The 24,211-nt window shown below is 45.9% G+C and overlaps 1 protein-coding gene across 1 annotated transcript in view; it reads left to right on the forward strand.

Moving 5' to 3' along the window:
• Window positions 1-24,211, forward strand: part of ITPKB (inositol-trisphosphate 3-kinase B) — a 110,659-nt gene that overhangs the window by 70,642 nt on the left and 15,806 nt on the right. Inside the window, exons 3-5 of the mRNA XM_074949158.1 lie at window positions 12,959-13,058; window positions 13,832-14,045; window positions 22,623-22,827. Of these exons, the coding sequence (XP_074805259.1) occupies window positions 12,959-13,058; window positions 13,832-14,045; window positions 22,623-22,827 (519 nt within the window). The remainder of the gene's footprint in view (window positions 1-12,958; window positions 13,059-13,831; window positions 14,046-22,622; window positions 22,828-24,211) is intronic.

Here is a 24,211-nt window from a genome sequence, read left to right on the forward strand (position 1 = left end):
CCTTGAATTGAGTCAGGTGTCTCGGAAAGCTTGGTCTGCCAGGCATGCTGGAGAAAGGTCTTTCGATATGTGTGACTTGGTGCTAGTGTTGATTTTAGTGATGAAAAACAAGATGCACGATTGTTGGGAAGGACCTTTTGAGGTGATAGAGAGAATGAGATCACTTAGGATGTAACAACACCTCCTGGTGTGGGTGGGAGCTGTGCAGATAGTACATGTCTAATGACTGAAATCTTACCATATAAGAAAGAGATGGTGGTGAATATGATTTGTTGTGCTGATGAGGAAACATTTACTGCCCCTTTAATTGATTTGGTCAGGGAGAGTCCAGAGCAAATCTCTTCCTTAGAGCATCGAGATTTGGAAGGGTTTGAACCCAACCCAAAAGCAGGAAATGTTGGCCCTCCTGAAATACCACAGGCAGGTATTTTCCAACCGACCAGGTTTAATTAACAAAATAGTGCATTCCATTAAAACTAATGGGCCGCACCCTGCTCCTAGCAGAGCAGACCATGCTAAAGGTGAAATGCAAAGAAAAATTCAGGAGGAAGTGGAGAGCATGCTAGACATGAGTGATCTCTAAATCAGAAAGCCCCTGGGCATCTCCTATTATGATGGCACCTAAAAAGGGATACAATCGTGAGATTTTCTGTCAATTTTAGATGGGTGAATATCATCACCCAGCCTTATCCTTACCCCTTATCCTCCTGGACAGAGGATTTACTAGGTGTATTGTGGGGGTGAAAATTTATAAGTACTCTGGATTTGACTACTTTATATAGGCAAATGACCTTATATGCTGATGCACCGGAAAAATCCGCTTTCATAGAGGAATCTGGCTTATATGAGTTTAAGATTATGCCTTTTGGGTTAATTTATGCAGGGGTTACCTTACAGAGGTTTGTCAATAAGGAGCTGCAGGGTTTATAGACCTTTGGCATGGCCTGTGTAGACGAATTGGCTTTTTGTTAATGACTCTAGGCAAGACCATCAGAACCATGCAGGAATTGAATTATAGAGGCTTAGAGAAGCCAACCTCACTGTCAAGGTGTCTGAGATAATGCAAGAAGCCAAGGTCATGCAAGAAGGGGGCTATATTTATTTAGGGCACTGGGTGGGCAGTGGGTTTGTTTGCCCTGATCCTTTAAATCAGAAGCCATTTGGAATTGGCCTGCCCCACAAACCAAGAAGCAAGTCTAATCCTTTATCAATTTGGCCAACTGTTGCCGAAGGTTTGTAAAGGGGTTTAGTGATGTTCTGGCCTCCATAACAGACCTTAAAAAAAGGGGAAGCCGGGCCTGTGAAAAGGGCTTTAGACAAAGCCTCTTTTATGCCCTTAAAGAGCCAGTTTTGGTCAGCCTTGATTTCAGCAAACCCTTTGTGCTGTGAACTGATGCTTCTAAGATTGGGTTAGGTGCAGTGCTAATGTAGGATGGGGTGGGGGGAAGAGGCATCTCATTGCCTTGAGTAAAAAACTAAACCCCCTCCCGCACTGAACAGAACTGTGCTGTCATCAAGTGGGGCGCTATGCCATAGTTTGGGCTATTATGCAACTTAAGCCTTCTCTGTATAATAGAAAATGTAAGGTTCTAATGGGCCACTAACGGCTAATATGGTTGCACTGAGCCAAAGGGACCAATTTGAGACTATTATGCTGGAGTCTAGTTCTACAGGAGTTTGACAGGGAGATCATCCATATGAAGGGAAAAGAAAATTTAGTTATTGCTGCCTTGTCAAGGATAGGGGGACCCTGAGATGTATTCAGGAGCCTCGGTGACACCCCTTCCTATGCCATTTTTGTGTTGGGGTTGTGATGCTGGGAGATCAGGTGCTAGATCATGTCAAGATCTCCATGCCTCAGTTGAACACTGACAAATCCATAGATGAAATCAGTCTGGCTCACCTATGTGTTAGCATTGTTCAAACAGATATTAGAATTATCAGAATATGTTTGGACTTCATTGAATACTTGTGAGTTGCTGCTGCATTAATCTCTCTTAGACAATCTGTATCCCAGATTGTAAAGTAATATCTGAGCATTTGCATTATAAGCCTTTGTAACGGTGTAAATCACCAGACAGGAGGGAGACATTAGTTAGTGTGAAAAGCTGGTCTCCAATAGATGGTGTGATGTCCTGCCTGACAAGGAAGGCCTATCGACACCAGACTAACTAGAGTGGAATATTAGAGGATAAAAGACTAGTTGTTTACTCTACTGCCCTCGTCCCCACCCCCATGAAGCTGAGTCTTGCAAGTGAATTCCTCCCATCCGCTGAGTTTGCAGCTCAGTGCAGAAGGGGGAAGGGAATAAAAACACCTAACAAGGAGGAGCTGTATCTTTATGCTGCTTGGACTCTGGGGGGCCAGGATTACTAGGCATAAGCAAAAGATCCCTAGTGCTTAGCCACATAGAGCTTGCTTAGCATAGACACTTCTATTACTTTGGATATTTAAGATTGTAACTCATTTGTGTATGTATGTTTACCTGCTTTAACCTTGTAAATAACTTGCTTGTTTCTTTTTCCTATTAATAAATCTGTATTGCCTAGAAGTGTCTTTGGTGTGAGATCTAAGGTGCAATTGACCTAGGGTAAGTGACTGATCCTTTGGGACTGGAAGTAACCTAAATATTGCTGTGATTAGTGGTGTAAGGGATCATTTATCACAAAAGCAGACTCACCTGGGTGGCGAGACAGATCATAGTTCCCAAGGGGACTGTCTGTGACTCCATTTTAAGGCTGTTATAGTGCCTGAGGAGTTTACATTTGATGATTGGTTGGAAAAATCTAAGTATAGAACTCATAACCAATTTGGGGTTTGTGTCCTGGCTCTTAACAGGCTGCTCTAAGGTTGGTACTCAAGCTCATTGGCCCTGTAGGACAGCTTGACAGGGTGAACAAGCCCTTGTTATGTAGAATTATACTGATTCTGAAAGCATAGTGTCTAACTTCACAGAAATAATACACACACTACCATATCCATGCAGTACCAAGTCTCTGTGTGTGATGATGGACTCCCTGGGAGATGTGGTGAGATCTATCCTAGGTACTGTACCATAGTATCTGATCACTTCGCAATCTTTAATGTATTTGTCCCCACATCAACCCTGTAAGGTCGGGCTCAGCTATCATCTCCCTGTTACAGAGGGGGAATTGAGGCGTAGGGTGACTTGCCCAAGGTCATACAGGGAGTCTGTGGTGGAACAGCGATTTGAACCTGGGTTTCCAGAGTCCCAGGCCAATGCCTTAACCACTGACCATCCTTTGTGCAAAATCGGGCACTAGTCATAAGAGTATCTTTGCTTTGCATATACCATAGTGATGCTTGCAGTGTAAGAACCAGACTGGCATTTGCTTAGGACCAGATTTTGAAAGAACTGCTGAGGTTGAATCCCTCATATGCATAAATTAAATGCCTATTTGACTAGACAAAAAAAAGATCCAAAGCCTTTCCCTTATGTTATTATGTCCATTACGTTAGAGCTAGTGCTCTAATAAATAAACCCGTCTCAAGCCAGTGCATCTATACCAGCAAGAGACACAGGAATGGGGGGTTCCTAGATGCGGGACAATGGGTATAATATGGAGTGTCAACTCCTGAAGATCTCAAGGGCAGTTCATTGCCTTTTCTTTTCCAGTGAGGTGAGGGTGTTGGCTCTTTTTGTGGCTCTCACAGTGGCAGGGGACAGCAAAGTTGCTGATTGGTCCAACTGGATGTCCAATATGGAAGCCGATGGAGAGTAGGAATGGTCTGATGATGGAACCAGAGAAGTCATAAGATCACTGTCTCTCTTCTTTCCCTGCGATTGGGAAGAAGGAATAGCAAATCCTCCACTCTGAAAGGAAGGAGCACAATTGAGCTCTGTTACAGGTTCCTTCGGGTCTTCTATTTAAAGTCTCTTTAGATCAGCACTGTTTTGCTCACTGGTGTGCCAGAACATTCCAGTGCTCTGAAGACAGGTTTGCAAACTTGGTTGCAGAAATGAGCTATTCAGCCGGAAGCATCTGCCTGCCCGGGCTTGCATACAGGTTGTGCTGTGGCAATCGGCACATCAGCATCTTATACAATGAATAAAGCTGTCCTTCTTATCGCTTCAGGAGGTACAAGGTTTTCCCTCGTGAAGGGAAACAATCATCACTAGGGAAACCTTAACTACTTTTTAAAGACTGAAAGAAAACACATTCATTCTTTTAAACATGGAAAACTAAATGGCCTCTTTTCCCCTTGGCTGTGTGTACCATGGCCTCAGAACAGGCTGACATACAGTGAACATTGTGGGCAAACACTCTCTCCTTTTTTTAGTACTCTGCTGAGTGTTGTGCAAAATCTGCCTTTCTCTACTGTGAGACAAGACAATAGGTTCTGGAAGTAAATTGCTAACCTTTAAACCTGAAATGTGGTTAACTGAACCCTCCTCTCCCCGCTCCCCACCTGCCCCAAAAGCACTCCCAGGTTCTGCTGAAAGACACTGAACTTTGTGTGACTTGTCACAGTGCAACCAAGCAACCCCTGTGGCTAGAGCTTTCACTTTAAGTCTATGGGGCAGAGAGACTTGCTGCACTGCAGGTGTGCACCAATCCCTTGAGGGTATTTTGAACATTGCACACTGTGACTCCTAGCAAGCCTAAGGGACTGGGAGGGTGGTGGGGGTGGGTGAAGGGAGTGCAGGGGACAAAGTTCTCGGCAGGTTTTGCAGACACTGCAGTCTTTCAAGCATTGCACGAGAAGTGAATGGCTTGCAGTGGTCATTTTAAGGACTTCATTAAATGCATGGGTGGCCATGGACAGTTTTTCAATAAATGCTGGGGATTGTTGACTGTGAACGTGCCGCACACAGGGTCGTAGGACTGGAAGGGGCCTCCTGGATCACTGAGTCCAGGCCTCTGCTCTGGCTGGCAGCACGACTGTATGTAATCCTGTTCATATGTTTGCCAAGCTCTGTCTAGGAACTAGTTAGCTTGCTTGCCCAGCAAACGTAAAACTCAGTACCAGTTTCTTGCATGGATTTTAGAAGTTACTCAAGTTTAGAAGTTACTCAAGTTCACACCCTCCTGCCATGTCTACTTGTGAAAATGAAAACCTAGAGGGTAAACTGTCAAATCCTAAATGGGGAGGGAGTGTCTGGAAGTGGAGTTAGGAACCTGGGTTCTATCCCTGCCTCTGCCCTTGACTCCCCTTATCCATTCACTCTTTCCAATATGAATGCAATATAATTAGGGCCTGACTTTTCAGAAGAGCTGAGCATCTATAGCTCCAATGAAGTGAGTGGAAACAGCAGCTGCTCAGCACCACTGCATTGGACTGTGGATCACAGCCTCCTCTAAAGACTGCCTCTTGACATCTCCCTCAGTCTGTTCTGACTCCAGACTCTTTCAAGTTCTAACTGGAGTGATGTTGTTTTAAGGATACAGAGTAATCACTGACTGAAGGTGCCCCAGGACACTCATCCTCTTCCAAGCCTGAGGTAGACTTCAGTCTTGGCTAACATAATGTGCTCGTATTAAATAACAATAAAGAAATAATTCAGTACAAGCCTGACTCAAGCAATTTGCAGGAACTATTGGCCCTATAAAACTGTTGGATGCCATAATTGCAGCTAATTAACCTGGTTGCCACAGATCTCTGGCTCAGTACGGAGTAAGGGGAAGTCACTCACAAAGCAATCTGTAAGGGAAATAATATCAATTAAACCCCTTCAAAATCTGTACCAGGAAAGGGAGAGGGAAGGAAGGTCTCAGAAGGTGCAACTCCTTTGACCAGTCATGCCCCACCTGTTTAAAAGAGAGCCATCTGAGATAGTGCAAATATACAGCAAACCTCAATCTCATCAGCCACATTTTGTTTATTTTAATGAAACAAAATATTTCCTTTAAACTTCTGGGTTGGCACTGAGTTCTTGTCTGGTTTTTCCATACAAGCTCTGTTGACAGATAGGGGAAACCCACAGCCTGTCTCAGCCTCCCGATAAGTAAGGTAAACACAGTAGATAAAACAGTGTTTTCTCTACCTTCCTCCCCCATATGCCAAAAGGGAGCACTAGAATTAAACGTCTGACCCTGCAAGGCATTGAGCTGCCTCTCCTCCCCATCTAGGGCTCTTAGCCGGACTGGCCCCAAACTAGCATCCAAAGATGCACAGACGAAAGTTAGTCAGTAGCTACTCCCTTATTGGGACAGAGGAAGATGTAGTGAATCTGCAGCTACTAAGAGTTCTTGCAGAAGTAAGTCTAGAGAGTTTACTTCTATAGCTGTAATATTTAGCCTCACTGCCACATAAGTGTCTTAGCCTGCCCCAGGGGGCTCTTCACTGAATATTTTTTCATCACTGCTGAATAGTTTAGCACAAAATAGCTAATCCCTCTGCATTTGCTGCTGCTGTTAAAACAGATTAGATGCACCGAGAGAACACGACATTTATAACACCTTCCCTAGCTGCCCCACTTATGCACTCTCTAGTGGTGCTGCAAAGTTATATTAAATTAACCCTTGCACCATTAACTGGAGAACTGGCTCTTCCAAAACTCACCTAAGGACACCATACATGCAGCATCGCTGTGCATGTCATAGACCCCGATCATGCAAAGAACTTAAACATGTGCTTCATTTTAACCATGCATAGTGTCATTGACTGCAGTGCATACAAGCCTTCCTGAAATGGTCAGACACATGCATAATTTCACCAAAACCACCATCTTGTGGACCAACTGACACTTCACTACGCTATAACACCACATGAGTCTTCCAAATAGGCCGGTTCCCGGTGGTCCAAAGAATAATTTACTCTGAATATCTGTGCAACCACCTGCAAGTAACACTCCCCTAGTAACTACATATGCAGTCTGACCTACACAGGTAACTGTAGGCTTGATCTTATACCTAGCTCAGAATAACTTCTTGAAGTACAAACAAACAGTTACGTTAAAGCTTGGAGGTGTTGCTCTTCCACGGAACGCCTCACCAAAGGGCCTGTTTAAAAAACCTTGTTGCCTGGACTGCTGTGTTCCCATTCGCGGGTGCCAGCAGAAGTGTGTGTGTGTGTGTGTGTGTGTTGGGGGGAATGCTTGGGCACCCCAAGGGCCTGGAGCCCCCCTTGTGTCAGGATGTGTTTTGGATGAGGACGCTGTGTACCTAGGCAGAGAAGCCTGGAGCCATGTGGGAGATTGGAATAGGGAAGGGGAAAGCTGTGGGGTGAAGAGTGGGCTGGGAGAGTAACCCCCTGAGTGGGAAAGTTTGTGGTTTCTGGGGCCATGGAAAGGTTTGTGGTCACAGTGAATCTTGACAGAGTAAAATAATCCGTGTCTCCTCCAGGAGATGTTAGATCTCATTTTACAGTGGACAGAAGTGTCAGGCAGCTCCCCAGTTCAGTAGGGCAGTTGTCCCTGGCAAAAATTCTTACTTGTTAACCACTAGAGTAACAGAGAAGCCAAACACTTGTTTTTCACCTAACCAATCAAATGAGCTCTGTGTGAGCTAGCCAGCAAAACAAACTGCTCTGGCATCCTGGGCTGCGAATAATACACTGTAGGCCTTGGGCTGATGGCACAAGAGATCTCTATTGGTGAAGCAAACTTTTCCTTGTAAAGCTGGGAAGTGCTTATCACAGACCAAATGTAAAATAAAGATGGCTCCCAAAGGAATTGCAGGGGCAGAGACTAAGCACACCCTGTCTTCTCTTGTCTTGAGGATATGCTTGAAACACCAGTGTTGGATCCAAATGACTATTCCTTGGTAGAACTATCCACCAAGAGAGAGGCACGGTGGGCTAATGTATGGTGTTTGGAAAATACCTGAGGAAGATGAGGGAGAACCAGCACCAACCTGATAGCAGAATGCAAAGACTTATTAAGGATGTAAACTAAAGAGGTTGCTCTAGGGGTCCGAGCACAGGACTGGGAGCTAGGAACTCTAGCTCTTAGTTCTTTTGGGGACTTGACAAGTCACTTCACCTTTCTATTCTACTCTGTATAGGTTCTTACACTGCCCTTGTCACTAGTGGGAGACCTCAAGTGAATTTCTGCCTGAGAAACCAGGTAGAAATGGCTCCTGAGTAGTGGGGTTGACTGTGACATTGGGTACGTCACATGGTATTTGATAGGCTGAACCTATAACAGGCTGCTTATTTCCACATACCAGAAACGCTGCAAATCATGGCCTGAAATTTTCCAAATATCCCCATAGAAAACTCTAGCAAGTCATAGATGTTCGGGGGCTTATTCCTTCACCCGCTTACTTCCCTGGTCCTTCTCACGTGAACAGAGAGCAACAATACCCAAAGTCTAAAGGTGCAAACAATTCGATGTTTATTGGGGTGAACTTCCAGCAAGCATGATTCCAGTTTCCTTCCTTAGTGTTGCCCTTCCCAGCTCTGACACCACAGAGCCTTACCTGTGTCCCTGTTTCCATTCCCCCCCCAGCAAAACATGATTCCAATTTTCCCACCCCATTCCGTTCCCATTTCCCCCTTGCTTCCTGATTGACTGCAGACTGTATAGTAAAACTTGAGTTTTGCTTAGCTTTACCTAAACCTATCATTTTACTGAAATTTAACTAACCAATTCTAACGTATTGTAACATGATTATTTAACCAATTATATCCCACCACCTTAATTAGTTTACACCCAGCAAAATTAATTATACAGCAGACAGAAACAATCACAGAACCAGACAGAGACCATGCACATAAACAATAGCAAAGTGGGAACTATAATGACAAAACAATACAGAAGTGAGGATTTCACAACTACATCTATAAAGACATAAGGGTTTCCCAGCTGTGTCTATTGATAAGTGAATTCTTACCAAACAGAAAACTATCAAACTAAACTTCCTTTTATATCCTCTAGGCTCTTCCCTTTCTCTGGAGGTGATAGATCGAATCACCTTTCCAACAGCCCCAGATTGCCTTATTTCAATGTGACTAGTTTGGAATGTGAGGATGTGACCGGTTGCTTCCCAGCTTATGGCTGCCTCTGCTGCTTAGCCAGAGATCTTAGCCTAAGAACAGGGCCTCAGACTGTCACAGTAAGAGAAGGCCCTTACACAAGCAGACAGTGATTTTGATTCTTTCTTTTATACCTCTGTAACTAGCTAAGTGATAAGAATACACCTAAATTCTTAAGAGTATAGGCCTTTACAGACAGGCCTGAATATCTATATCCTAACAATAGTCACACAAGTATACTCCTGCTTCACCAAGGTCATTTGAATTTAACAAGAGCTGACTTCTGCAGTTTGATACAAACACTGCCACTGTCCTCAAAATCCTCTGCACAGCCGCTCCAAGTAAACATCTCCGCCCCTGAAATACAAGGCCACTCAGTTACACTTTAGGTTCTTCCCCCCATCGTGGCACCTCCTTGGTTGGATGAAGGGTCTGACTGCTTGGCAGGGCTTGAGGTACTGTTTAGTATGTGCAAGCCTGCTGGAAAAGCAGTAACTCTATAAAAACAGGTTGTGCACTTAAGTGTGGCTTGCAAACACCTGTCCTAGATTTGCATCTGAATCATTTCCTGGGGATGTAAAGTAGCGGGAATGTGCTGTGCTTTGTAGACATGCTGAGGACAGGCAACACTGGACCCTGGTTCAGCTGGCCATTAGGTCCCTATCTTGCTTAACTGAATAGAAAGTGCACTCTGTCGGTTCAGTGCCCTCTAGTTAGCACAACAGGTTAAACAGTTGCCAGGGGCAGGGGTTTAGCCCATCCCAGAGTTGTGAGAACTCTATTTTCTTTGCCAATAAGGCCTTCTGTTCTGGTGTAAGGGAAGAAATCAGACAGAATTGACAGAGCAAGACTTATCTGGATATCTCTCAAAGCCTCTGCTGGGGAAGGCAGTGGGATACTCCAGGAGTCACTTGGCATCGTTTAGCTCATGCTTTGAAATCCATCAAGGCTTTTGCTATAAACCTCTAACCACCGAAAAACAAAATCTTGGCTCAAGAACAATCATTGCCTTGGCTTGTATCCTGGGACTGAGTGACTTATGTTTCTGCCTTGGTGGGAGGATTCCCCCTTTTATTTTAGACAAGTTGGGTCGCATTGATCTGAAGCCTAACTTGCAGACTGGAGTCCTTTTTTAAATCAATCAATCAATCAATCAATCAGTGACAATCAGAACTCAATGTTACTATTTTGAAAACAAAAGGAGGGGGAAAGCCCCTGTACACTCTGCCAAGAGAGAACAAAGAATAGCCAAAGCACACAACTTCTGGCATTTTACTTGGAAAGAAAGCATTCATCCACATGTCAAGTAGGGAGCTGCCTTCTGCATTCTTGATCCAACCTGACAAAGTTGCAGCTTGAATAATTAAATCCTGAACAGCAAAGTGCAAAAGAGACAGAGGACCCTGGTGATCTTAATGGTTTGGAAGCTTCCTTGACAAACGTTTGGTTTATAAACAAGCCCAGGACCAGACTGACACCCCTGATTCCCCAATAACTACTTGGAGGGGTGAGTGACCAATCCATGCACTCTGGCAGGAGAGATGGTACACCCAGATCCTCCCTGTCCCCTCCCTCCATTGTGCATCCCATACAAGAGCCTGACATCCCATGGAGTGCAGGGACTGCTCTCTCACTGTGTCCCACAAGGGACACTCAAAGAGCTTGGCTTGTTTAGCTTAACCAAAAGAAGGCTGAGGGGAGATAGGATTGCTCTCTATAAATATATCAGAGGGATAAATACCAGGGAGGGAGAGGAATTATTTAAGCTCAGTACCAATGTGGACACAAGAACAAACGTATATAAACTGGCCATCAGGAAGTTTAGACTTGAAATTAGACGAAGGTTTCTAACCATCAGAGTGAAGTTCTGAAACAGCCTTCCAAGGGAAGCAGTGGTGGCTTCAAGACTAAGCTTGATAAGTTTATGGAGGGGATGGTATGATGGGATAGCCTAGTTTTGGCAATTAATTGATCTTTGACTATTAGTGGTAAATATGCCCAATTGCCTGTGATGGGATGTTAGATGGGGTGGGATCTGAGTTACTACAGAGAATTCTTTCCTGGGTGTCTGGCTGGTGAGTCTTGCTCACATGCTCAGGGTTTAGCTGATCGCCATATTTGGGGTCGGGAAGGAATTTTCCTCCAGGGCAGACTGGAAGAGGCCCTGGGGGTTTTTCGCCTTCCTCTGCAGCGTGGGGTACACGTCAATTGCTGGAGGATTCTCTGCACCTTGAAGTCTTTAAACCACGATTTGAGGACTTCAGTAGCTCAGACATAGGTTAGGGGTTTGTTACAGGAGTGGGTGGGAGAGATTCTGTGGCCTGCATTGTGCAGGAGGTCAGACTAGACAATCATAATGGTCCCTTCTGACCTTAAAATCTATGATTCTGTGATTCTAAGGGTACCTGGCCCTACCTCACCCTTACTCCCTTTGTAAGGTCAGTCTAAAATCTGATGCAGCCTGTTCTCTCTTGCATATGGCTACCCCTGGAGGCAAAGCAGATTCACACTCCCCCTTCCTTGGGTCCATGTTTAAATGGTATAATCTAGTGCATGCTTCTCGTGGTTTAATGTTAATACTTCTAATGCCAATGGCCCTGCACTCTATAAAATCACACCAAGATAGTAAGACAACCTGCTGTCTCAAAACTGAGTTCAGAGCTTCAGATAAGTGGCCACCCCACATCTGTGTTTCTCTGTTGCTAAGACTTCATACAGCTGCTCTTAGCAACCTTGATGTGTGCAGTGGTCCCAAACTCATACAATGGTGACTTTCAGCAGGATGGCTTAGGAAATTAAAAACTTTTACCTGTTTTCTGTACCCAGATCAATTCCCTCTCCCTAAATGCATTGGCTACAATATTAGCTGCCTGGCTCTGGCCTGTGACTTCACCCCAAGTAAATGCCCTAAGGACTGGGGATGTTGGATTGCTCGTTCACCCCTTGCAGACCGATAGGGAATGAAACTTGGTTCTCCAGACTGTAGGGAATCAGCTAGCGCTCTCCTACGTGCATTTTTAAGGTTGAGCAAATGAAGGTAACTTTAATGTGCACTTCCAAGCTGAACTCAATTGCTCCCAAGACGCCAGGACAAAAGCACTGGTTGTCTCATCTTGTGCAATTAGGCATTTTTCCGTTGTTGTTGTTGTATATAGCCTGCACAGATTGTTTGCACAGCCTTCTGGTATTGAGATAAGAAATATCTCTGCCTCTTACTAGCTGTGTGTTCCATCAGAACAATCTAGGGAAAACAACTTTCTTCAGGAAAGACTGCGTCTTTGAAAGAGGCTTTCCTATGTTTGAGTACAGCCCCGGCTTGGTTCACACAAGTATTTATACTAATAAATCTATCTAACAACAAATACCATATGTCAGAAGCGAACTGTTCTCTCAAATGTGCTGACTCCTTGGGTTTGGCTCGTCAATCAGACACTCACGGACTCAGCACTTAATGACCAAAGCAGCTGTCTTCCAGTGGGAACAAAAATAGGCTTCTCGCTTGTGGATCTGAAGTGGAGTTTTGCCAGCCTGACAAAAGCTGGCATACCTGCAAAATCTTACTAGGACTCCTAGAATTCTAACTCATGAGCTGTCCAGGGTGCACCCCAGAAATGAGCTGACAGCCTGTCCTCTCCTAAAGGGGAAATTTAAGAGATAGAGAGAGGATAGCAGGTGGCTCTCCTGTACATAATGCAGATGGTGCTCTCCTGAGCCAGTGGGCCTGATTCTTTTTTCATCAGTGTAAAACTAAAATTCCATTCACTTCAATGGAGTCGCTCTTGATTTATGCCAATGTGAACTGATAATTGACATCCAGTGACTTATTTGCTACTAGCCCAGCCTGGCACAGGAACAGAAGAGAAAGGTGAGGAACAGTGTTCCCTGTGCCCCTTTCTCTTCCACCCTTTAGTGTTGTCTTTCTTTTCCCTGGTCCCCAAAATCCACAAACTTGCTCTCTGAGCCAGCTTTATGAACAGCAAAAAATTGACCCACTATATGCCTTTCTCTGTTTCCTTAGAGCAAGTCATGGCGGAAGATCAAAAATATGGTGCAGTGGTCCCCCTTTGTTATGTCCTTCAAGAAAAAGTATCCTTGGATTCAACTAGCAGGGCATGCAGGTATGGAAGGTTGAGCTGTGCCATGTCATCAAGGGAACCCTCCATGGTGTGAGACTAATGAAGATTTGGGAAGTCTCCTGATTGTTCAGTTAATCAGCTGTGTTGGCCTCAATTGTCTCTGTGACACTCATTAAGTGCTCACCTTGAATCTGTCTCTGGGGAAGCAGGGGCTTGAGGGAGGGACTGATCTAAATGCTACATTACATCATGTGGAGATGAAGGAGATCCCAGTGTGGGCATGCTTGTAAAGTGTAGTGCTATCCCTGCTGCCAGATGCTGGAGTTACTCCTGTCACTCAAGCAGCAGAGGTTTGTGCTCGGCTGATGAAGGTTCCAAGTTCAAACTCTGCCACTCAGCCATGTGCGGGGGTGTTACTCTCCTTCATCAGTCCCTGGAAGCTACCATGATTAGAGGCAGTGGTTCAGGGGGCGGGAAAGGAGTGATAGAGTCCCCCCAAATGAGTAGTAAGAGTAGTACATATAGCTTTGACTCTCACTTGAGGTCTGTCATGTCAGATCCTGTTAACCTTTGATACTGATGCATCCGATGAAGTGAGCTATAGCTCACGAAAGCTCATGCTCCAATAAATTGGTTAGTCTCTAAGGTGCCACAAGTCCTCCTTTTCTTATGTAACACTCAGTAGCAGTTCATTATGCCTTGATTGTTCTGGGTGGGGATGTCAGCAGGGGCTTGAGGCTTCATGACTATCTGCCTGCTTTCCTCTGTGAAGGGTCTGCACCCGAGTAAGCACTGTGTTGCCTTTTGTCTCTCAGGTAGCTTCAAGGCTGCAGCCAATGGCAGGATACTCAAGAAGCACTGTGAATCTGAGCAGCGGTGCTTGGACCGGTTGATGAACGACGTCCTTAAGCCCTTTGTTCCTGCCTACCATGGAGACGTGGTGAAGGATGGGGAGCGGTACAATCAGATGGAAGACCTGCTGGCTGAATTTGACTCCCCCTGCGTTATGGACTGCAAGATGGGAGTCAGGTTAGTGCTGCTAGGTGCATTGGCTTGTACCTGAGTAGAAAGGAGCAGCCTGAGTTCAAGAATCCAAATCCAGTGCTTAAAGCAACATAATACCCGAGTAAAGACTATCCAGAGCAAACTGGCTACTCTGACAGGCTCACCTGGCCATGGATGACTATTGCCCAGGGCTCTAGAGAGGGAAGCCAAGCGGGTGTGGGTGGGAGACACAAGAGGAAACCTGGGCTGGGAAATGGTGGAGCAGACTCCTGCAGTCACATGTTGGTGATGCTGTGGTGTACTATGAAAGTGGATTGCTTGGAGCTGCAGGGGGCTGTTGCATCAGTCTGCGCTAGTAGCCCATTTCTGTTCCAGGGGTCTGGGGGTGGCACTTTTGAGACAGTACCTTGCCCTGCTCTCTCAGCCACAAGGGGCACTGATCTAAGGGGAGGGGGGCACATTTCAGGAGTTGTATAGGGGTCAGAATAGAGATCCTTGAATGAAGCAGCTTTAAAAAGAGGTGAGACACAGTGAGAGAGCCCTGCTTGGGAGCTCCCACCACAAGTTGCCTTAAGTCCAGGCAGGGGTAGCATTTCTTGGACATCACACACCTAGACTAAAACACAAGCAGTGCTGTTGCACACCCACCTCTGGCTCTGTGGTGTAGAGCACCAGGGAGTTGCACCCCTCTCTGAAGGAAGAACAGCATTTACCACCTAATGCTTTACACTATCAAAGTATATTCTAGTGTGCTGAGACAAGGTCTATCAGGACAGCTCATGTTCTGGGAGATGCCCCAATGAAAACATCGGGGCATATGTGTACTCTATGTGTGGCTGTAGCCCATTCAAGCTGCAGCAAAGGCCTTGGTGCTAGCTGTCAGCCTTCTTGTATCTCTGCCTGAGACTCTCCACTTCAGATCTGAGTTCAAACAACTTTTAATCCTTTCCCTTACTTCTCACTTGCTCTTGCATGCTCTTTGGGATACAGTGCATCCGATGAAGTGAGCTGTAGCTCATGAAAGCTTATGCTCAAATAAATTGGTTAGTCTCTAAGGTGCCACAAGTACTCCTTTTCTTTTTGTGAATACAGACTAGCACGGCTGCTACTCTGAAACCAGTCTACTCTGTCCTTCATCAGTGAATCCTGAAGCCTTTCACAAAGAGTGAGCATAAGTATCCTAGTCTTTCTTAGAACCCATATACGAACTATTAAAATTCAATCCTGCAAACACTTAGCTATGCAGACCTTAATCATGGAACTAGTCCTGTTGACTTCAATAGAATTATTTGAGTGAGTAAGGATTACACATGGGCAAGCATTGCAGGATCAGGTTCTTAAGTTTTTATGTCGAAACCTAAAGCCGGTATGCAGATTCAGGCCAGATATAAACCACTAGCCAGCTTGGATTTTAGATCCCCGTGAAGGACAAGCTTAAAGCTTAGATGTGGTAGAGATGCTTATGCTTTCTGGAAAAGCTGAGGGAAGAGAGGAATTTATTTTTTTCCTTCTTCTTCTTCTTCTTCCCCTTTTGAACTCCTGATGTGAAACGTGAACTGGCATGTCAGACTGTCAGACACAAAACTCATACTCCCCTCCGGAGGGGGTGGGGGAGGAATGCAGGTAATGGAATGCTAGCAGTCTCCAAGCTAGAGGCATCCCCCCTCCCCCGGCATGGGTTGAAGTGTAACTTGAAGGAAATGGGGAGTGGGTCTGTCCCCTGGGCTGACAATTAACTGTTGAATTGGAATTCATTTGCAAATTGGATACAATTAACTTAGGCTTGAATAGAGACTGGGAGTGGCTAAGTCATTATGCAAGGTAACCTATTTCCCCTTGTTTTTTCCTACCCCCCCCCCCCCCAGACGTTCTTGTTAAACCCTGGATTTGTGCTGGAAATGGCCACCTTGATTATCATACCCATTGTAAGGAGAGTGATCACTTTAGATAAGCTATTACCAGCAGGAGAGTGGGGTGGGGGGAGGTATTTTTTCATGCTTTGTGTGTATAAAAAGATCTTCTACACTCTCCACAGTATGCATCCGATGAAGTGAGCTGTAGCTCACGAAGCTTATGCTCAAATAAATTGGTTAGTCTCTAAGGTGCCACAAGTACTCCTTTTCTTTTTAATTAAATCTTGTTCACACGCCCCCACAAGAAAACCCACTCTCCTAGTATCTCTGCCTATGTGCTGTTCTTTGTATCTCTGAAAGGAGGCAGGCTGTTCTGCTGCACTGTTTTGGTTGGCCTCTGCTTCACAGAAGGGGAATGAAGTTCAAGTTACTGCATGAACAAGTAGAAAAATATTCTGAGCAGGGTTAACCAATGCTTTGCCCAAAAGAGCACATCCTTGTCAAGGAGGTTACGGAAGATCATTTCCTTAAAGTTTGCTTGCACCGGCAGTGACCTGTAAGCCCGGTCTGTGCTGGTGTCGTTGACAAGCCAGGAGGCTACAGCAGTGCAGGAAGTTGTGAAAGGGGCTGTATATCCCTTTGCCATACTGTTATCGGTGGGTGGAATTAGGCAAAATCATCTGTATGTGATTGCTGAGCAGGTAGCTAGAGCTTGACTTTCAGGGGAGATCTGCAATACAGTGGAGTCAAAACAGCATTTGTGTTAAAATATACATAATGGTGCAAAAAGGTGCACACTAAAGCTTACCAGTGGAGACTCAATGAGGAAAGCAAATTGCATTTTCAACTCTTAATGCCTCTGGGACAGGATCTCCACAGTGGCTAGGCAGCTGCGGTGCTGTGGCTGCACCCGGTTTGTTACACTGGACCTGGCTTGCTGACTGTGGCCTCCACATGCTAGCAAAATAAAGAGAGAACTGTCTACTTCCAGCTGTGTACAGCTCCTAACACAATAGCTGCTCAGGGTCCCTAGGTGTTACCACAATACAAAATAAGGCTTATACCCATAATTGCAGCTACATGAAGTTTACAATGTTCAGTGGCTAGCAGAGGATTTCAGAATCTAGATAGCAAGGGTCCAAGCCAAAGGATTGAGATGTATACTCTGGCTTGTCAGAAATGGGATTTTGGTTCAGGCTTATCTCCTCAAATATGTTGCACCACAGAAGGTTAAAGCATTCCTCTGAGCTGAGCTGTTGGCTATTCCCAGCCAAGCAGGAGCTGTGGGTTTTCCCACTCTAGCAGTGCTGTGAAGATAGTGTACTCCCTACTGCATGCATCTGATGAAGTGAGCTGTAGCTCACGAAAGTTTATGCTCAAATAAATTGGTTAGTCTCTAAGGTGCCACAAGTCCTCCTTTTCTTTTTGCGGATACAGACTAACACAGCTGCTACTCTCAAACCATGCAGTGTTGTGGGTGCAGGAAGAGACTGCTTGTTTACGCCTTACCACCCTTCTTCTTTCCAAGTGAGAAGCAATACTGCCTTGCTTTGGAAGGCAGCGGCCTCCTCCAGTTACCTTCAACCTAAAATCACCTTCGTTGGGGCACAGGGTAAAGTGATGGATAAAGCCTAGGGGAGACTGAGAGGGGGAGGGAAGGGTATCCACAGATTAAGACACTCTGGACTCCTCACTATGCTCGGAGGGGGAGTATTTCAGACCACACTGCCCACTCCCGCCTCCCAAAAGTCACATGCTAACTGAAGCCACAGCCCTTCGCCACTTCGTTTCAGGTGAGGTTTTAAAAGAGAGGAGGCTCTGGTAATGTCCTGCCATGTGATCAGATGCCTTGGTTTCTGAAACAGATATAAGCTAGCCTAGCAAGGTCCCATGAGAAATACACATAAACCCCGTCCCACGTATTCTCTCTAGCACATGCCCCCTTGCATTCTACTTGAGATGTGGAAGTAAAGCGCCCATTGAGCACCACTTCCTGGGCATAGGCAAAACAGAAAGAAAGCATGGCCCATCTGCAGAGAGCTAGTCCTTAGCTACCTAAGAGAATAGCTTTGTTGTAACTGGTCTTTGGATGTGAAGGGATACAGCAGGGTTATTTGCTGCATTGTGTCTTGCTGGTGTATCCATCTGCCATACCAAACTACTTTGACTCTGACAGGATCCCAGTACAAAACAGGATTGAACTGAGACAGTAGCTGGCAGAGAGACTTCCAAAAACCATGCTGTAGGGCAGAGGTGGGCAAACTATGGCCCACAAGCCGCATCCGGCCCGCCAGCCATTTTAATCCGGCCCGCGAGCTCCCGCTGGGTAGCGGGGTCTGGGGCTTGCCCCGCTCCGGCGCTCCAGCCAGGGCACAGGGTCGGGGGCCGCTCTGCGCGGCTCCCGGAAGCAGCGGCATGACCTCCCTCCGGCTCCTGCGCATAGGGGCAGCCAGGGGGTCTGCTCCACATGCTGCCCCCGCCCTAAGCACCGCCTCCGCAGCTCCCATTGGCTGGGAACCACGGCCAATGGGAGATGCAGGGGCGGTGCCTGCAGATGGGGCAGCACGCAGCAGAGCCGCCTGGCTGCACCTCCGTGTAGGAGCCAGAGGGGGGACATGCCGCTGCTTTTGGGAGCTGCTTGAGGTAAGTGCCTCCCGGAGCCTGCACCCCTGAGCCACACACCCCCATACCCCAACCTCCTTCCCTAGCCCTGATCTCCCTCCTGCCCTCTGAACCCCTTGGTCCCAACCTGGAGCACCCTCCTGCACCCCAAACCCATCATCCCCGAGCCCACCCCAGAGCCTGCACCACCATCTGAAGCCCTCCTTCTCCCCCGCTGCACCCCACCCCACCTGTCCCAGCCCGGAGCCCCCTCCCGCACCCTGCACGCCTCATTTCTGGCCCCACCCCAGAGCCTGCACCCCCAGCCAGAGCCCTCACCCCATCCCGCACCCCAATCCCAATTTCATGAGCATTCATGGCCTGCCGTACAATTTCCATACCCTGATGTGGCCCTTGGTCCAAAAAGTTTGCCCACCTCTTCTATAGGGAGTGGAATTTCAGTAGATGATGCTTTTTCTCAGTCAGTGTCAAAGCAATTTCCTACAATTGTGTTAGAAGGCCCTGTTCTGCTATTCTGGAGATGTAAAATCAAGGTTTTGATCCCTTGTAGCTATTAGATATGGTTGGACTTTATGAATAACCTCTGTGTTCTGGCCAGATTCACATTGTGGTAATTACATTCTGCCTTCCTGATTTCCCGCTGCATTTGAACTGGGTGGCTTTCTATCTGCTCCCCTAAACTCTTAAATGGCTGCCCCAGAGCGAGATGCATTTTCACAGGTAGGTTAAATGATTCTTTTAGAATCTTTACTACTTCAAGTGGGCTTTGAGGATTATAGCTTGTGAAATACTGATTCACATGTGTTTCTAGAGTGAAACTTACCATTGGGGGCAAGTCCTGGGGGGAAAGATGGGGGAACCATGAGTTGGAAGATTAAGGCCAGATATCATGAACAAGTCCTCTGTTTAGGAAGCAGCAAATGGTGAAGGTTATTGAATGTCTCTGCTACCAGAGGAAGGGGTAGAATTTGATCTGTATGTATTTATAATTTCGATGGATAATATCACCAATGTGTATTTGTAAGCATTTTTTCTATTGTTAGCTATTTAAATTTTCACAGAGGTGGGAAATTCTGGGGCTGGGGCGGGGGGTGGGGAGCAACAATGGAGGTGTTAGAAATAATTATTTCATGATAATAGACATTGAGATACAGAAAGTTCAACCTTCATAACCATTAAAACACAAATTGTCAACATCACACGTCAAAATATGTGAAGTAAATATCCTTAAATCAGACTTTAGTAAGTTCTCAAGCGGCACTTTTTTTACTTGGCCGAGCTATAAATGTTGTTGATCATCGATGGAAAGATTTTTTGTGTCACTTTGCGCGCGTGTGTGTGTACAGTGAAATCGGACGTTTGCAGATAAAAATCAAATCCTTCCAAGCCCACCTATAGAGCCCAAACCAGTGCTGTGAACTGTGACAACAGGGCCTTCATAAGGAGCAGTGGAGAAGCCAAACCCTGCACAGAGTTTATTCCTTAGCAGATCTTGTTAGTTCAACAGATGGTGGCAAAAGTGTTTGTTCTGAGAGGGACTTATCCGAAGGCAGGTCATAGCTGTTGCTTGTGACTGAGCAGATTCTATCTCAGCATTTTCACCCTGTCCTAGAGGCGCCTGCCCTTTCCCCACCCGCGGGTTTCTCTAGGAAGTGGCAGCTTACATCTGTCTGGAGGCTGACTGAAAACAGCTGTAAGACTTCGTTGCCAATTCCCCAATTTATCACAGTTATCACTGTGAGATGACTGGCCAAAATCCACAGCAAGGGTAATAAACACTCTCTATGTCTTCTTCAGAGAACAGAATTTCAGATAAATGGGACCCAGAACAATAAAATCTATGGAAAAGGACATATATGTCCAATGGAGGAACACACACTCCAGCCCCTCCCAGTTGTCTCGTTGTTTTCCATTATGAATCCTACAGACGTGTTCAAAGTTACACCTCTTCACTCTGCTCTGCATTTTACAGGAGTGGGAACAGGGTTATGCCTCCTTGATAGTCCAACTGAAACAGACTAATGCCAGATGAACTAAGCTATCTCGAAACAGCTTTGTATGAAAACATCCTGTTTAATACCCTGTTTGCTGCAGCACAACGTGGTGTGCGGTGAGGGGGAAGGATCATGTACCAAAAAGCACAAGACAGACTTCAACAAAAGTCAAAGCATGTCAGCTGATTCTCAAAGGGAACATCAGATGCTGTTAACAGTCAAATGTTGGGATGTAGCAACTTCTCTCTCTCTCTCTTTTTGAATTGTGCCAGTTTCCATGGCACATGGTCAGTTGACAGAGCACATTTTGAAAGCTTCATTTAGCTCGGGAAAATAACTCCTTGTTTAGGTTTGCTCAGCGTTCCAAACTGGTTATCCAAGACAAACCTTGAGTAATCTGCTCCTAACTTATTCCAAAGGAGAAGGGTTGAGTGGGAGAGAAAACCTCCCCCCTCTCGTTGATGACACTGCTTTGGTGCACATTAAGGGTCTGAGGCTTGAGTGGAAGTAGGGCCTTGAAGGTGATTGCAAAAACCTGATGCAGTTGCGCAGCGGCCAGATCAGTGGTCATGGAAAATGATCCCACTGGCTGAGTTTCTGTATGGGCTGGAGGAGGGTGTTGTGGGGGGCCTCAGAAGAGGTTACAATAACTGGAGTGGTGAGGGCCCAGTAGGGTGACCAGATGTCCCGATTTTAAAGGGACAGTCCTGATTTTTGGGTCTTTTTTCTTATATTGGCTCCTATTACCCCCCACCCCCTGTCCTGATTTTTCACATTTGCTGTCTGGTCACCCTAGGGCCCAGACAGTTTTAGCTGAAGGCTGATCTTTGGAATGAGGGAGAGGAAGATGTGGCAGGACTTGGACATGGCACTGTGCAGGAGAGGTGCTTACTACCTCACAGGACCGGTCCGTTGGTGGAGAAAACCTACAGCTCTTAAATACCACATCAGCGGCATCCTAAGCTTATCCAGTATTTATCCAGGACCGAACATGGTCATCTGTTTCCCTGATATCTTTGACTTGCTTCAGCAAATCCCCATAGAGTTACCTCTCAGTTATGTCAACTCTACCCATTGATCAGAAGATGACACCATCTAATGTACCGGAGTCCTGTTAGATATTTAGCAGTGAGAGGAGGGTAGCTGTGTTGGAATAGATCTGGCAGAGGTATTACTGGCCTGCCTCAGTCCCCATAGCCCACTCATACCTGTCAGGAGGGAACTGTGGGGCCCCAAGGATAGGCGGAGTGGAGGAACTAATCTGATTTTAGCCATATTAATTTTGAATCCTGAGTAAATTCAGAATGTCTGAAGTATTTGCAACAGGGTAAAAGGTTGGGGTACTAAACTGTGCAGGATCAGTTAAACAAGTCTTATGTAGGTTAATGTCTTCACATTTCTCTATAGGCAGCTACTCCCTGGATATCTTCTGTTATCTCAGGTACATGCTTTCTGGGGCAAGGACTGTTGCTAACTATGCAGTGCCTGACACAGCAGGACTCTGATTCTGACTGTAGCCTCTAGGCACTACTGCAGTACAAGTGTCTTGTGTTTCTCTTGGCCCCCCTCTGTAAATGGCAGAGCAGCTCCTACTGAGCCAGCCCTTGGAACATGTTATAAATTGGACCATTTTGGGTTTGCTCCTGAATTGTAATGTCTGTCTGTGGGCTGAGCTCTGAATGATGGCAGGTGTGCTGGAAATAAAAAAGCTTTTCTGTGTATGCTGCATTTGCCTTTAGTATCTGCTTTCTTGGTGTAACTGAAGGTAGCAGATGGACTTTTCCTGTACCTAGTCTCAGGTTGCTAATGTTGAGTTTTTGTTTGCAGAACCTGTTCATGGGTTACATGGCCTGAGGCTCCTGGGCATGGGAGGCCTGTATACACATTTATTGCAACCCCAGGTGTTGGGGGTTCTTGTTCTTTGGAAATTGCCCGTATGACACTGCCTTTTTAGGTCTTAGTCCTGTGAGGACCTTGAGTGCCCTCACTTCCAAGTGAAGTCAATGGGAGTTGAAGGCACTTGGACTTCCTGTTACGGACTATATTGGGGGATCAGTCCCTTAGTAAGGAGTGCCGTCCCTCCTCAGTGCTATTAACGTCAACTGCTAATAATCTTTCTGCCTCCTTTGCAGAACGTATTTGGAGGAAGAGCTAACAAAGGCCAGAAAGAAGCCAAACCTGCGGAAGGACATGTATCAGAAGATGATTGAAGTAGATCCCAATGCCCCAACCGAGGAGGAGAACGCCCTGCATGCAGTAACCAAGCCCCGATACATGCAGTGGAGGGAGACCATTAGTTCTACAGCAACACTGGGATTCAGAATCGAGGGGATAAAGGTGAGTCTGCTTGACCCATCTCCATGCCATAACACTGGTCACTGGCAGGATTCTTGGGAAAACTAGCCTGGGAGAAGTATTAAGTTCCTACAACCCCTATTAGTAGCATGAAATTTCTGTAGCCAAACTTGGTGAAATGTGCACACAGAACAATCTCTCTGAACCAGGCTCATGGCATTTCAAGATGTCCTATGCCATCTTATGGCTTCTGAGGGGAACCTTGGAAAACTGCTCTTTCCACCCAAAATAGCAGGCAAAGCTTTGACTAAACTTTTGGGTCCTAACGTGCCCCAGTAACAGAAAACTGAGCCCGTTCCAAACTTTAGAGATATTTTTAAAAAAATCGTGATCCACCTCTGTGACCTGAAAATTCAAAGCAGAATTTGTTTCTGCTCCTTCCCCTTCCAGTCTCTCGAGATATGGCTGTAGAAGAGAGGAGTGAAATGTTGTGATAAAGGCACAAGTAAACTGGGGAAAGTCTGCATGACAAATAAGTCCTCTGTAAAAGCTCTGCACATTTGACTCGTGTTTCACTGACAGCCACCGTCCCTGATGGCACTAGAGAGCTAGCAGCTCTAACTACTGAAAAGCTAGGCCATGTAGCTTTGCCACAGGAGCGCCGTAGTGTAGACCCTTCCTATAGTGATGGAAGAGATTTTTTCCGTCGATGTGGGTAATCCACCTTCCCGAATAGCAGTAGCTAGATTGACAGAAGAATTCTTCCATCGCCATAGCTGTGTCTATGCTGGGGCTTAGTTCGGCTTAACTACGGCGCTCAGGAGTGTGGATTTTTCACGTCCCTGAGTGCCGTAGTTATGTGGACCCAACTTGTAAGTGTAGACCAGGCCCTAGAGTAATAGTTGCTGTGTAACATCCTAGCAGCTTAAAATTGCCCTCTAGAGGCAGCTTGTCTAATTGACTTTGCAGCACTTCTTGGAATGCAGAGGCTGGGATCCTAATTGCATCTATGAAATTACAACTGTAGTAGATTGTTCCTCTCCTCCCCTCTCCCCCAGACAAAAACATGATCCAATCCTTTTAGTACATGAGCCAGTCTCTATAATGGAGGGAAGCAAAAGCCTAAATGGAGCTGAACTTTACCAAAGCTCAGGGTGTCTGTTTTGGTGTCTGGAATGGTCATGCTAAAGTTCTGAGCTGAAACCTTGATCCAGACAAGAATGTGGGTTTTAGTTTGTGCCCATCTCAGATTGCAGTATCAAGGCATGATCATTATCAGGGGCTGTGGAGATTCTTCTCCCATGTAACAGGATGCTCTGTCTCTCATTTAAACACAATGGGTAACTCTTGCAAAAGTGCTAAAGGACGTGTCTTCACTGCAGAATTAACTTGAGTTATCTACGCTTGAGTTACTTCTCTCAATTTT

Source organism: Natator depressus, chromosome 3 (genome assembly GCF_965152275.1).
Source record: "Natator depressus isolate rNatDep1 chromosome 3, rNatDep2.hap1, whole genome shotgun sequence".
NCBI classification, from domain to species: Eukaryota; Metazoa; Chordata; order Testudines; family Cheloniidae; genus Natator; species Natator depressus.